Source organism: Rhinatrema bivittatum, chromosome 16 (genome assembly GCF_901001135.1).
Source record: "Rhinatrema bivittatum chromosome 16, aRhiBiv1.1, whole genome shotgun sequence".
Taxonomy (NCBI): Eukaryota; Metazoa; Chordata; class Amphibia; order Gymnophiona; family Rhinatrematidae; genus Rhinatrema; species Rhinatrema bivittatum.
In genome coordinates, this window is record NC_042630.1 from 26,500,084 (window position 1) to 26,514,439 (window position 14,356).

The 14,356-nt window shown below is 46.4% G+C and overlaps 1 protein-coding gene across 1 annotated transcript; it reads right to left on the bottom strand.

Annotated features, from left to right (window-relative positions):
* Positions 1-16: 16 nt before the first annotated feature.
* OAZ3 (ornithine decarboxylase antizyme 3) lies at positions 17-14,328 on the bottom strand. Its single transcript, XM_029581863.1, has 5 exons — positions 14,134-14,328; positions 13,322-13,446; positions 6,656-6,828; positions 6,129-6,214; positions 17-308 (listed from the first exon to the last, which is right to left on the bottom strand). The coding sequence occupies exons 3-5, from the start codon at positions 6,721-6,723 to the stop codon at positions 145-147; spliced, it is 318 nt and encodes a 105-aa protein (XP_029437723.1). The 5' UTR covers positions 6,724-6,828; positions 13,322-13,446; positions 14,134-14,328; the 3' UTR covers positions 17-144.
* Between the last annotated feature and the right edge of the window lie 28 nt (positions 14,329-14,356).

Here is a 14,356-nt window from a genome sequence, read left to right on the forward strand (position 1 = left end):
GTCAGAAAATCTCACGTCTGTCTTTAGCAGAGGTTTAATTTGAGTACTGGGGACACATGGTATACAATGCTATAACCATCAGCATGTGGAAGACAGACACTTCTAGATCACGGGCGCTCAGGGAGGCGATTGCTGGCTGCTTTCTCATCCTTTGTCTGCTTGGGTCAAGTTTTCTGCTGCCTTGGGGCACAGCGAGTCTCTCTCTAGTGTGTACACCATGAAGATAGCCCCATCCCAAGCTGGCACGGAGGAGTGGCCAGCTCGAACCACTTCAAAGCCCAAGTAAGCAAATGCTCTCAGCAGTTCCCCTGAGGAAGAAAGGATAGCCACAGAGGTTAAATTGCCATGTAATGCCCTCCCACCAGTACCACCTGTCTCTTTTGGCCAAGAGAGATCCCTGCCAGGGTACAAAGCCTTATAACTGCATCTCTCAGTGCGGAGGATGCAGCCAAAGGTTAGGACAAAAGGCTACTTCTAGGATCTGTTGTGTTCCCTTCCTCAGCAGATGGGCTCTAAATCTGCTGGATACCATTACTTTTGGATAATTGTTGTGCCAGGACAGCTAGATCTCATACATTCCATTAGAAGAGACCTAGCTGGCCAGATCCAGCTTGAAGACCTGCTGGGTATCACTAACAGATATGACAACAGCTTGACTTCCATGCCCTGGAGACACTGTGTCTGCCTGTGGGACGGCAAGCAACAGTTCCTGTTTGACGGTGCAGTTCATGTGTGTATCGCAGGTGTGTTTTGGACCTGCCTGGGAGCATCCCAAATGCGGACAGGGATTTCAAAATGAAAATCTCCAATGATGGTGGCTCTCTCAAGCTGAATCTGTCCATTGTTTTGTGCAGGCAAAAACCATATTTTTATTTACACATGGGTGGAAGGATTTTAAAAACACTTTTTTACAATGCTAGACGTGCATTTACCTGTCCAAAAGCCTTTGTACTGCTGTTCAAAAAGAGTAAATCCCCTTTCCCTGTACATACCCAGATCAGTCCAGACTCCTGTTTAGCCTCCCTGCCAGCAGATGGAGACAGAGAGATACTGTACATAACCCAGTGTACCACCTGCAGTCCCTCAGTATTTCTCTGTCTCCAGTAGATGGTAAAAAACCTGCAGTCTGGAGAGAGAGAAAAAAAATTAAGAATTTCTGGATCCTCCCAGGGGGTTGTGAGGTCATGGTGGGGCCATCCCCCTGGCTTGAGGCAGACAAGCAGGGGGTTGGTGACACTTCTAATAGCTCAGTCTGGAGGTCTGTGGGATGGACATCTGGTGGTCCTGATCTCTAATCCCCCACAAGACAGCGGTGGAATCGGCAGGTAGCTCTGCACTGTGACCCCAGTGGAGCAGGGAAGTGTCCCTTTCATATGGTTTGTCCTGGGCTGGGTCGCTAAAATTTTGGCAAAAGGAGACTGATATAGTCAGTGGTCTGGCTCTTTTCTAATCTGCCATGCAGCCTGCGCTCCTGCAACTGAAAACTCTGCACCAAAGGAAAATATTGGTTGCTATGTATCTTTATTTGTTCTTAGAGAATAGAAAAAATAGAGAGAGAACGAGGAGCTTGTTAGAGGAGTCTGTGCAGCGGCGAGGTTCCCGGGAGAAGCTACCTTAGCAGCTCGGGTTGCTCAGCGATGGGGTTTATCAGCAGCTTCACTGCCTGCGGAGCAGACCGGGTGTTGGGCTCCATGGCACTGAGGGACTGTTCTCCTTACCGTTGAGGGGCTGGTAGTGCCGTGGGTGCGGGGAGGAACAGCGTGTGCGTGCAGCAAAAGCGTTCGGGGAGGCCTGCGTCAAGCATGCCCCCGTAGAACAAGCCTTGCGGGTGAAGGGATCTAGCATTGAGGCTTTCCCTATCTGTGTGGAAATGGCGACCATTTTCGATTCCCTAGCAGCGTCTGCGGGAGAGGCAGGGGAGTCCCTTCCTTGACTGCTGCCGGCGGTTACCTGTCCTGCATAGAGGCACTTATACTGAGGAGGAGTCTCTGGTTCTGGTAGAGGTCCCCTGCCAGTTTTAATTTGCTAATACTCAAATCATGTTTAGCGGGATGCTGGCTCTTGGCACCAGTCTCCATGGATTCTTGGCCAGTCAAGAGGCCTAAGCTGTTGAGAAACTCTTCAGGCCGATGATTTTTGGTGCTGGATGATAAATGGATCTGGGCCTAAACGCGCTGAAGGTGCAGGCAGGCTTTGCTTAGCCGTGTTGTGGTCCTCGACAGCGTTCTCTTCCCGCGTGGGTAGGCGTATGTGCTCATTCTTGCCACATGGCAGTTGCATGCACATAGACCTGTGTGCATAAGGCCGCGGCCTAGTTTTAAGCACGTATATCTGCATCCTAGACTGCAGCATGTATTTGCGCAGGTACTTGTGCGCACACAACCTAGTTTTGTGCTTGTCCTGAGGGGTGTAAGTGTTCGCCCAGTTGGCATTGCTGTGCACGCAGGAGGCCACCTAGAGCCAAAGTTCAGGAGAGCTAGGCACCAGGGACAAACAGATCTCTCTCTGTTTGTGTCAGTGCTGTTTAGAAGCTCAAAGCGAATTGACAACTACAGCTTTTGCCTTTGTTCGGACATCCCCCTCGGCCTATGGTGTCTCTGGAGGGGAGTGGAGTGGGGGTAGCACTGGTTAGTTCTCCTTCTCCCTTGTTCCTGAGGGCAGAAGCTTCCCCGAGAGAGGTAGGAGAGAGCCAGGTTGGGCCTATGGACTCTGGTATAGATCCATCCTTCTCCTCCTTAGTGAAATGTTTCCAGGGCCTGCAAACCTTTCTGCAGGAGTGCCCAGCAAAGGCAAAGCAACCTACTATGTAGGGATCGCGTGCTCGGGCCTTCCACTTGTCTGTCACGGCGGGCAAATGCCACAGAGAGGCCGTCCCTGGTAATGATCAAGGGGGTGTGGATCATGAGACATCGGAGGATTCCGCTGGGGAACTGGCTTCCTCACTTCTAGAAGAGGGAGAAACTGCAAGTGATTGAGAGCCGCTTCGAACTCTGCTCAGATTTTTTTTTTTTCTTTCTTCACAGAGATGTCTTGCTGAATTTGTTGGCTCAGACCCTGAACATGCTCGGTGTGACCCAAGTCTGTTGGCTTAGACCCTGAACACCCTTAGTGTGGCTGGAAGTCAATTTTAAGTTAAATATCCGGTTTCTTTTCCCTCCTTATCCAATTCAAGAGATATTGGATTTAAAGAAGGTAAATGCAGCTCTCAAGATTCCCTGTTTCCACATGGAAACTCTGAGATCCAACTCAGGTCCGTGATAGCGACGGTACGCGAGGGAGACTTCGTGGCATCGCTCACCTTGAGGTGTATCTGCACATGGTCATCGAGCCAGAGATTCCTGAGGTTCATGGTCCTAAGGGAACATTTTTGGTTTCGAGCCCTTCCCTTTGGCTGGTGACGGCTCCACGTACCTTCACCAAGGTGATGGTGGTGGGGGCGGCTGCATTGCAAAAGGAGGGTGTGTTGGTGTATCCGTATCTAGATGACTGGCTCATTCATGCAAAATCGGATGACCTCTGTCGACAATCAGTACAAAAGGTACCGATGCGCTTGAAGTCTCGAAGATGGTTGGTGAACCTAACAATGAACCATTTAGGCCTCTTACAAACTCTGGAGAATCTGGGAGCTCAATTCGAGACACTGGCGCAGAGTGTTTCTCACCGAAAGAGATTGCAGAGTCAGATTAGGCTTCTGCTAGAGCTTTTGGTGCCCAAGGTCTGGGACTATTTTATGTGGCCTCTGCAGGGGGCTCTTCTGTCCTGCTGGAATCCTTTATTGGAAGAGTTTCATCTTCTTCTTCCATTAGAGAAGGAAGCCAGGTGGCTCACTCGCACCAATCTCGAGCATGGTGTGGAATTGGAGATTACTAATTGGATAATAGTCACCATCGATGCAAGCCTCTCTGGATGGAGGGCAGTGTGGCAAGATCACTCAGCATAAGGCCAGTGGTTGAATCAGTTTGAGACGAGAGCAGTGCATTTCACATTGCTTGCCTGTCTGCCAAGGTTACGTGGCCATCCAGTACAGATCCTATTGCACAATGTGGCAATGGTGGACTACATCATCCATCCAGGCAGAATGAAGAATCAGGCAGTGGCTCGAGAGGCTCCAGATTTGATACTCTGGGAAAAGCAGCACTTGGAGCGGCTGGCGCATGTCACATTGCCGGAGTGAACAACATTCAGGCAGATTTTATCAGTCTGATAGCGTTAGACCCCAGGGAATAGGAGCCGTCAGAGGCAGCGATGTGTCTCCTTTACGGAAGATGAGGGTATCCCAACCAAAACACAAAGGTGTTGCGGTTTTACAGCCGCTGAACAGAGCACGTCACAAAGGAATCTGAGCTCTGGTGCTGCCGTAGTCTCAAGGGATTCTTCTTTGTTTTCCCTCCCATGGCCTCTAGTGGATGAGGGATTATGGCGGATAAAGAAACATCTGGGCAACGTAATCCTGGCAGCTCCAGAGTGGCCACATCGACCATGCTTCCCAGATCTGATCAGCATGGCCATAGACAGGCCCCCGAGGTTCGGACATTGATTGACTGTTTTCCACCAGGGCCCAATAGTTTTGGGCCAGGCGGCTTGGCTTCTGAGAGGAGACGTCTGAGAGGGGATATTCCAAAACTGTTATTTCCACTTGATTGCAGGCTAGGTGATCTCTTACATCTTTTATGTGTGTGTGAATTTAGAGGATCTTCGAGTCCTGGTCTGCTGTTAGGAGTGCAACCTCAGTCTGTTCAGGCTATGGTGTCACATATTTTGGCTTTTCAATAGAAAGGTTCTGGTCAAGGGACTGGCCTTTAACTCTGAGTGTCCAGGTAGTGACATTGGGTTGTCTCTGGGGTAAGGTGCAAGGGCCTCCTCTGTCCGCACATCCGGATGTTCTATGGTTCCTTCAGGGAACTAAGAACTTACGTTCTCAGGTGCAGAACATTTGTTCATCTTGGAATCTGAATCTAGTCCTTAGAGGATTGTGTGGTTTTCTTGGTGGCTATTTGTTCAGCCAGGAGAATTTCGGAGCTCCAGGTGCTGTCGTGTATAGATCCCTTCCTACCGATGTCTAATTCAGGGGAATCTTTATGTATGGTGCCTTCTTTTCTGCCTGAGGAAGTCTTCGTGTTCCATCTTAGACAGTACAGCTTTCAGCTTTCATGGATTTGGATCCCTCCACCCCTCATGCGGAGGAGCTTAGGCTCTTAGATTGGAGGCAATCATTACTGAGGTATCTAAAGGTCACTTCTAATTTCTATAGATTGGATCACCTCTTTGTAGATCGGATCACCTCTTTGTACTGTGGAGTGGTCCAGAGAAGGGAAATAAGTCGTCTAAGCCTACAAGTGGCTGAAGGAAGTGATTGAGCTGACTTGCATTTCTAAAGGGTACCCGCTGCCAGGGCGTTTAGTGGCGCACTTAACGCATTCTCAAGTGACTTCCCGGGCTGAGTCACAACAGGCGTCTCCGCATGAAATTTGCTGGGCAGGTACTGGGAAGTCAATACACTTTTGCTAGGTATTATCGCTTGGATATCGGGGCTCCAGCTTCCATGTGCTTTAGTGAGAGTGTTCTACGAGCGGAGCTCTCCAGGTCCCACCCGAGTTAAGGGAGCTTAGGTACATCCCCGGAGTCTGGACTGATCTGGGTACATACAGGGAAAGGAAAATTGGTTCATACCTGCTAATTTTCATTCCTGTGGTACTACAGATCAGTCCAGAGTCCTGCCCATTTACTGGGGGGGAGAGTCCACTGCTCGTATTGTTGCTTTATATATAGTGCGGAGTTGGGGGTTTTCAGTGCTGATCGCTTATGTTAAATTTGGGAAATGAGTTTTCCATTGTCTCTGTGGACAACTTCAGCTTCTTCCGGCTCGTTGGAAGGGAGTACGTTTACTTAGAAATTTGTGGTTGCTGTCATCTTGGCTTGGGTACAGGTCAATACTAGAGACTGCAGGTGGCACACTGGGTTATATATAGTGTCAATGAAATTTTCTCTCTCTCCACTTGCTGGCAGGGAGGCAAAACCCAGGAGTCTGGACTGATTTGTGGTACTACAGGAATGAAAATTAGCAGGTAAGAACCAATTTTCCTTTCTGCCTGCTTACATGTACCGAGGGGGGTAGACTATCTCTTTACCTCGATCACGTCGTGTCTTCGCAAAATTCACAAACACGTACTTCACATTGGTCTGTTGTTCCACAAACTCCAGTACTGCAGTCAAGCTAGAGAGTGCAAAACCCCAGCCCCCCAAAAATGTGTTATTTGCTGAAGTTTATTCCTCCCTCCTCTGCCAGGCAGCTTATATAAGGGACATGCATCCTCCCACCCAGCTCCTTACAAAAGAAACCACCCTTAATGAAAGCAGCTCCTAGCCTGAAAAGGATGAGGCTCACCAGCCACTTGTGGAAGTAAAGAAGGGGGCTGGGCTATTCCCAAATTCCCTCAATCCTCTCCAAAAGCACATCAGAGAGGCTTCCATCCACCTTCCTGCTGCACACAGCAAAGGAAGGAGCATTCTTTACTATCCCCTTCTCTTCCCTCAGCAACAGTAAATCGCTGAGCTTGAATGTGTGGAAGAGAGTGTGACTTCTACCTGGATAGATGATGTACACAAGCCCATCCAGTGGGGGCCCTGTGACAAATCTTCATGCAGGTGCTCTCACCTTTCTCTGTTGCCCTGGTCGAGTGCCTGGCTCGGGGTATCCAGGAAGAGCTTCTGATGGCTGAGCATCCCATGCCAGTGAATTAATCTGTATTTGCCTAAGCTGAAGTGGAAGTCCAACTGGGTAGGGTGGCTGGGGAGGAGGGTGTGTCCCAGAACAGTCAAATTTCCGTCCTACAATCCAGCATCCAAAACAAAATGTGTTAAACAGTTTAGCAAGCATTACCTCTCAAGATCTGGCTGCCTACAACATTTACTGCTATTACTCTTGTGTGTATGCACTTGCCCCAGCCTGTAAACTTATCAAGACTTGGACCTCAAGATGTCATTTCTCTTAGCACCAAAGGTGCTGCTGAAGAACTGGGACGGTAGAGCTACAGGACCCTGCACCAAGCTTTAACAAAGGTGATAGGATGCTGGAGCCTGACGTGCAAGGCTTGGATGTATTTGGAATTGCAGTAATTCATGGCCAGAGGTGGCTGCCATGATAGCCCTCTCTCCCCCTATGTTGCAGAGCCACGCACTATCCTAAGCTCACCCCTGTTCATAGCTTGTACACAGCCGATCACCAAAGTAAACACTAAGAAGAGATCTACACCATGCACCTTCCCATATCTCACATGTTACGTGTACAACCTAATACTCCTATAACATGGTACACTTGATGTGAATACTGTATCCCATGCACCTACAGTCTATGCACACTTTTAACAATTATCTAGCTGGGTCTGAGAGTACGATGGTCTAGTCTTGTACACCCTTGAATTGTATTGTGCACTAACAAGTAAATTTTTAAAATCCTGCACAAACAAAAAACACAAGATGGGCTGGGGCCCGCTGAGCAGAATTTATAAGCCGCCCATGTACGTGTGATTCTCCCGCTGCACACACAATTCAAAAGTTTGCAAAAAGGGGTGGGTGTGTTGGAGCCAGGCCAAGAGATGTGCACGTAAATACTTATGCCTACAGATGCAGGCCAGGATCCTCTACCGCATAACTTAACTTCTGCTATGGATAGCACATAAGTAGTAAAATAAAACCCAGTAGCCTAGCCTAGGGTCGAGGCTAATAGAGGGGTTTGCAAGTCCTATCCCTGAACTGGAAAAACTACCTATGGTGACAGATGGCGTCTTTTAAAATTTCCCCTACTTACGCAGGAATTGCGCGCATCCATTTAAAATTGTATGCATTGTATATGCATCCAGGCTATTTTATAACATACCGCGTATGTTATAAAATGGATGCGGCTCTGGAGGTGAGCCAGAAGACGCAGGTACATATGCATTCATCCGCCAGTATTAAAGTTATCGTCCCTGTGGATGACCAATTAATATAAGGCTGGTGATGGGGTGCTCACAGAGACCCCACTTCCATTCACCAGTCATTGTGGGGTTAAATTTCAAAATATTTAACTGGTTAAATGTAACCTGTCAAATATCTCCGCTCTCTGACCAGCTCAATCTGCCTGCCTACAATCCCCAAGGCCATGTGCAACTACTCCTGAAGGCATTCCCAGGATGGGTTTTTGATTTGGTCAGTTAGAGAAGTTTTTCTGTCGATAAGCAGGCTCAATTAGCCCTGCTATTTGGGTGACATCACCGGCACACTCAAGAGGACACTTTCTTCAAGATTCAAAGTCTTTTGGGCTGCGCGTGCGCAGCACTCCCTGCACACAGCTCGCGGTCATTCTTCAGTTACATTTTTTCCACACTCAGGCATGGATGTTTTTTTCTTCAATCTCTTCAGAGATTTTTTGGATTGTGGACGCATGTCCCCTCAGAGCCCAAAGACAAAGGGCCACAAAGATTGCCAGCCTTTGGGAGGATCACTTGCCGGTATCAGGTTCTTATGCTCCCGCTCCAGGACATTCCATCCAATTGTCCCCGGGCTTGCGGATGAAGTCTCTAAACATGCCTAAACGACCTTCTGCAGAACCAAGGCCCAAGAAACACCGCTCCAACTCGGATAGTCAAAAGGTAAAGTCCGGGCGACCCACACAAGGACCCAAATTCAAGTGCGCTGCCTGTGCCACAAAATACTCTGCCCACGATGTAGGAGCCAAAGGAACTGTCTATGCCAGATACCGTGCCAAAATCGACATATGGACGCCAGCAAGTGCTCAGAAGCTGAAGCACTCCTCAATGCACTCTGTTTTGCGTCCCACCAAACACGACGCTTTGGCGCATTCTCATCACACGACTCGCAATGCATTCTCATCATCCAACTTGCGACACATCAACGCATTCGCACCATCACTCAGTTTCTTTAGCACATGAGGAACGCCTAACGACACATGCATCAGAGAAACAAAAGATCTCTATCTAAATCTCCCTCGCAAGGAATCCCATCTTGGATATCTTATCACATCCTCTGTGGGTTTCTCCTCCAAAACCACTTTCCATTAGTTCAGCTTCCTCACAAGGTGGTCGATCAGAATGCTTGGGACTTTCTTCTGGCTTTCAACAAAAAATATCACATTTACAGGAAGAACTTTCTCCAAGACTATTGCCGCCTCAGCAAGAGCAAGGTTCTTGGGCACCTCAACCTTCTTCGGAAATTCTAGCTGCAGGCAAACACCGCTGAACGGTGTCCTCCCATTCTTTACAATCAAAACTACAACCCCACAAACATCCTGAGGATACAAATCCATCTCATTCTCAGGAAGCCATAAACCCAATTTCTGCAATTAAAACAAATCTATTCTCATCCTTACATGTGAAAGTATCACCGCCTCATTTTCCAAGTCCAGCAGGGGATGCTCCTCTACACATCTCCCCTAACTCACCACCCTCTCCCAACCCAGAGGAGACCAGGGGCAAACTTCATTCGCCTCATTCGATACCTTTTAGATTCCCCAGACGACTGTTACCCAGAAAGTTCTACAGGTGTACCCTCTGAACCGCCAGAAGAACTTCCTGATCATTCCTCTCCACCTGAAGACCTTACCTACTTTTGATTTATAGAAAAAGTGGGGAACCTCCTAGAAGTGGACATCAGACCAACTACCAAACCCTAGGGAAGAAGTTTTTGGAATTCTCAAAATTCTAGATGTTCCTGCTGAGCCATCAGCACTACTGTTGCACAAAGTGTTGGACTCCATTCTCTCAAAACTTGAGTCTCCTCAATCAGTACCTCCAGTTTCTAGAAAACTAGATCTGACATTTCAGATTACAAAAGTCTAATACCTATGGAGTAGTTCAGCTTCCCCATGCAGCGGTAGTTGTAGAATCAGCAATGAAGTGAGCAAAGAAGACCAAGCTACATTCTTCAACTCCTCCCATAAAGGATCACTGGATTCTTGATGAGTATACTAGAAAATCTTTTCAAAGTGCGATGCTAACTTGTATACAATAGCATCAATTTTACATTGTCTAATACTTTTATGAATCCCTCCAACTGCTAAAACCATTTCTCTGTACAGAGCCAGGACAACCAATCCCACCTCAACCATTTTACGATATTAAAGAGGATCTCAGACATTAATCTTCGGCCAGTATATGAATCCTTTGAAACATCCTCCAGAACTTCAGCCACAGCCATTGCGGCCCATCCCGTGGCATGGTTCCTTTCTAGTTCCATCAGAGAGGATGTTCATGAGAAACTAGCTAATCGTCCTTGGTTGGAAGACAACTTATTCGGAGAGAAGTTTAAGGATACAGTAGCTCAATTAAAAGAGCAAAATGTAGCAGTCCAGTCTCTCTCAGGATCTTTAGACCCTTAGTCCTCAGGCAGGCACTATTACCAACAAAAACCTATCTACTATCAAAGAAAGCCTTACAAATCTTACATACCAGATAGAGTGCGGCAATTCCAGTCTTATCAATCATCTTTCTCACAATCCCAGTCAGCTCAAGCAAGACCCCGCCAGAGAGAGAAAACATAAACCAACCCAGATCCTTCTCCAGAAACCTCTACAGTCTTTTTAAAGATGTCTCAGCCCCAGCCAGAATTCCCGGTTGGAGGAAGAATCTAAAATTACTACACAGAATGGCAAAAAATCATCATGGACCAATGGGTTCTCCAGTTGTAAAAAAGGGATACCATCTAAATTTCCTATCCAAACCTCATTTCCCTTGCCTTACTACCAGGATGATGGATGTCTCCAGTATTTATCTTCTGAAACGAGATATAGATTCTGCTCCAGAAACAAACAATTCAAATAATTCCGAACAGCAAAATCAATTCAGGGATTTACCCCCAATACTTCCTCATCTCGAAACGCTCAGGGAGTCTCCATCCAATTCTAGACCTTCACTCCCTGAACAAATTCCTGTGGAAGGAGAAATTCAAGATGAAATCCCTCAAATTAGTTCTCCCTTTCAGTCAAGAGAGTGATTGGATGTGTTCTCACAACCTCAAGGATGCATACACTCCCATCCCGATACATCCCTCCTGTTGGCGGTTCCTTTGCTTCCAAGTGAGCTCCATACATTGCCACTACAAGGTTCTGTCCTTTTGGTCTTTCCTCTGCTCCCAGAGTCTTCACCAAATGTCTGGCTGTGGCAATAGTCCATTTAAGACTTCAAGCAATTTGTCTATTCCCTTACTAGACGATTGATTAATAGTCTCTCCCGACCCGAACTCCTTGTCTCAACATTTGGAGATGTCAATCTCGTGTCTTGAATCTCTGGGTTTCCTTATCAATTACTCAAAATTGGTACTCAAACAGACTCAGATTATTCAATTCATAGGGATGACGATAAATACGATTGACGCTTGTGCATTCCTCTCCCAAGAGAAGATCGATCAAATTTCATCAACTAGGTACAAACTTACTTTTAAAGACAAAAGTAATTGCCCACCAAATTCTGCCTCTTCTGGGGTACGTGGCAGCTGCAATTTATGTAGTTCCCCACCCTCGCCTTCATATCCATCATCTTCAATGGGGATTAAAAGCACAGTGGCTTCAATTTCTCATGTCCATGTCCACAGTGGTGACAATTATAGAATTCATGGCAAAGGACATTTTCTGGTGGTTAAATCCCATGCCTCTTGACAGCTTGGATGTTGAACATGAACTTTTAAAGGATTTGATTCTCTCAGCTGCTATTCAATGTTATCATCATAACATCAAGAAAACTGTCAAGAAGGAAAAACTACTCCTTCAAATGGAAGAGATACTACATGGTGCAAAACTCAGAAGATTCTTCCTTTCTCCAACTCCTGCAGCAATCCTCAGCTACTTGCTTCATCTTTCTAAATCAGGCTTGGCTATTTCATCAGTAAGGCGCTATGGGGGTGAGATGTACTCTTATCATGAAAACTTAATGGTGCCTCCATCGCCTCACATCCTTTAATAAATCGTCTAATAAAAGGACTTTTTAATCTCCACTCTCTGCTCTGAAAACCACTGGTCCTGTGGAACCTAAATATAGTCTTATCAAACTTAGTGAAACCTCCATTCGAGCCACTACAATCTTCTCATTTGAAATATCTGATTTGCAGTGTGTTTTTCTTGTGGTGGTAACTTCAAGCCTTATAGTTTATTTCTCACCGTACCTACAGTTTTATCATGACAATGTAGTTCTAAGAACCCATCCTAATTTCCTCCCCAAGGCTTTTTCATATAAATCAAAGCATCACACTTCCAATTTTCTTTCCCAACCCTCATGCTAACAAGAAAGAATGTGAACTCCATACCTTAGATTGTAAAAGAGCATTAGCTTACTATAAACAAAGAACTCAGCCTTACCGCAAGTCTTCTCAATTATTCATATCATTCAACCTGAACTCAGTAGGAGTTGCAGTTTCCAAAAGAACCATATCAAACTGCATTCAGTTCTGTCATACTTCTTCAAAAACTCCCTTATCTGGATCAGTTTCAGCACATCAACTACGCCCAAGAGCATCTTCTATTGTGCATCTCAGAAATGTTCCTGTAGAGGACAGCTGTAGAGCTGCTACATGCTCCTCAGTTCACATCTTCACAGCTCATTACTACTTGGACCATTTAACAGCAGCAGATAGTAAAGGAGGGCACGCAGTTTTATCCTGTGTTCTAGATCAGAAAACCATGTCCACCAACGAGTAAGAAAGAAAAAAAAAGGTAGGGTATGGAGTAGTAGGTAAGATAAGCTCTAACCTTTAATCCATGCCCACAATTTACTGTTTATATGCTTGGGGAATCCTAAATAGGCCTAATTCATCCTGCTTATCAATGGAAAAAAGCAAGTTTGCTTACTGTAAACTGTTTTCTGTAGATAGTAGGATGAATTAGCTATGCTTCCCACCCTCCTCCCTGGACATGTGGTTTTTCTACTTCTACACACGAAGGCTGATGCCTTCTAGTTTTATCAACTGGAACAAGAGGGACCGCCCAGCACAAAAGAATTTGAATCTTGAATAAAGTGTCTGCCTGAGCGTGCTGTTGCTGACCTCTCCCACGTAGCATGGCTAATTCATCCTGCTATCTATGGAAAACACAGTTTATGGTAAGCAAACATGCTTCTTAGTATTTACCAGCTACATTTAGCTGAGTAACTACAGTCTCTAACTCTAGACAGATGTCCTGCCTCCCTGACCTTAAGCAAATCACTTAACTTCCATGTGCTTAAACTTGGACTGCAAGCTCTCTACAGCAGGGACAGCATTGTCCTTCACCTTCCCTTACTGCTGGTCTCTAAGCAACAGCTAGATGCTCCAGCTTGGTCAGCAGGGGACTACTTACTGAATGAAGTTCCTTTAGTGTTGGCTGATCGTCCTGGGCACTTCCTCCACTCCCACCACAATGTTGCCTCCACTCAGGAGCAGCAGTGAGGCCTTAGTTTTAGGTTCTCACAAATGGGATCCATGCTGTAAATCCAACAGAATACCTTTAATTGGCATGCACAAGCTCTTCTTTAAACTGTTTGTATACCAGACTATTAGGAAAGTACAGAAGGGTTTATAGAGGAAGCAGATTACAAAAAGTGTCGAGTCTAGGATAACAAGCAAAAAAAATAATGCTTTTATGCCCTTAGTTCTGGGAAAATCTGCACTGTGCCATTGTCCTAAAGGACAGAGCTTTAATCACTGTCTGTTCTCTTTTAGCTCCTCTGGTACTGTCCCATAGGCTAGAGCTATAATCAGACTGCTTACTTCTCCTGTGCAAGCTGCTGTCTAGGAATATCCAATGGCATAGAGCTGTAATCATAGACTACATCCTGCTAAAGCTGCAGCAAGTGCTATGGACTTGCTCATGGGCTAAGTCAAGTGCTGCCTACGAGTCAGTTTTTCAAGATTTCCACAATGAATATGCATGAGATTAATGTGCAGTCTGTCTTGATATTTCTATACCACTATCACAATGAAATAAAAAAAATACAATATGCCTGATTGCACACCTCCATTATATATATGCAAATCTATCTTGTGTATATTCATTATGAAAATCCTGCCTGCCCAAGATAATGGCCCTCTACCCAGTCTTCTTGCTCCTATTTTGATCATGGAACCTGAACGATGCAGCTATCTCCTTCCGGCCCCAGCTCTCTTCCTTACTTTGTCTCTTTACTAAAATCCAGCATTTCCTGGGAACAGAAGGAAGCAGAGGCTGGATGCAGCGTGTCTGATGCGGGCGGAGTCTGCACCATACGGACCAGGGGTCTTCCCTCTCCCAGGGAAGGGGAAAAGGGAGGCGAGAGCGCAGAGCGTGAGCCGGCCCCTTACTGTCACATCACCTCCCCCGCGCAGACTGAAGCAGGCGAGAGGACATTGTGACACC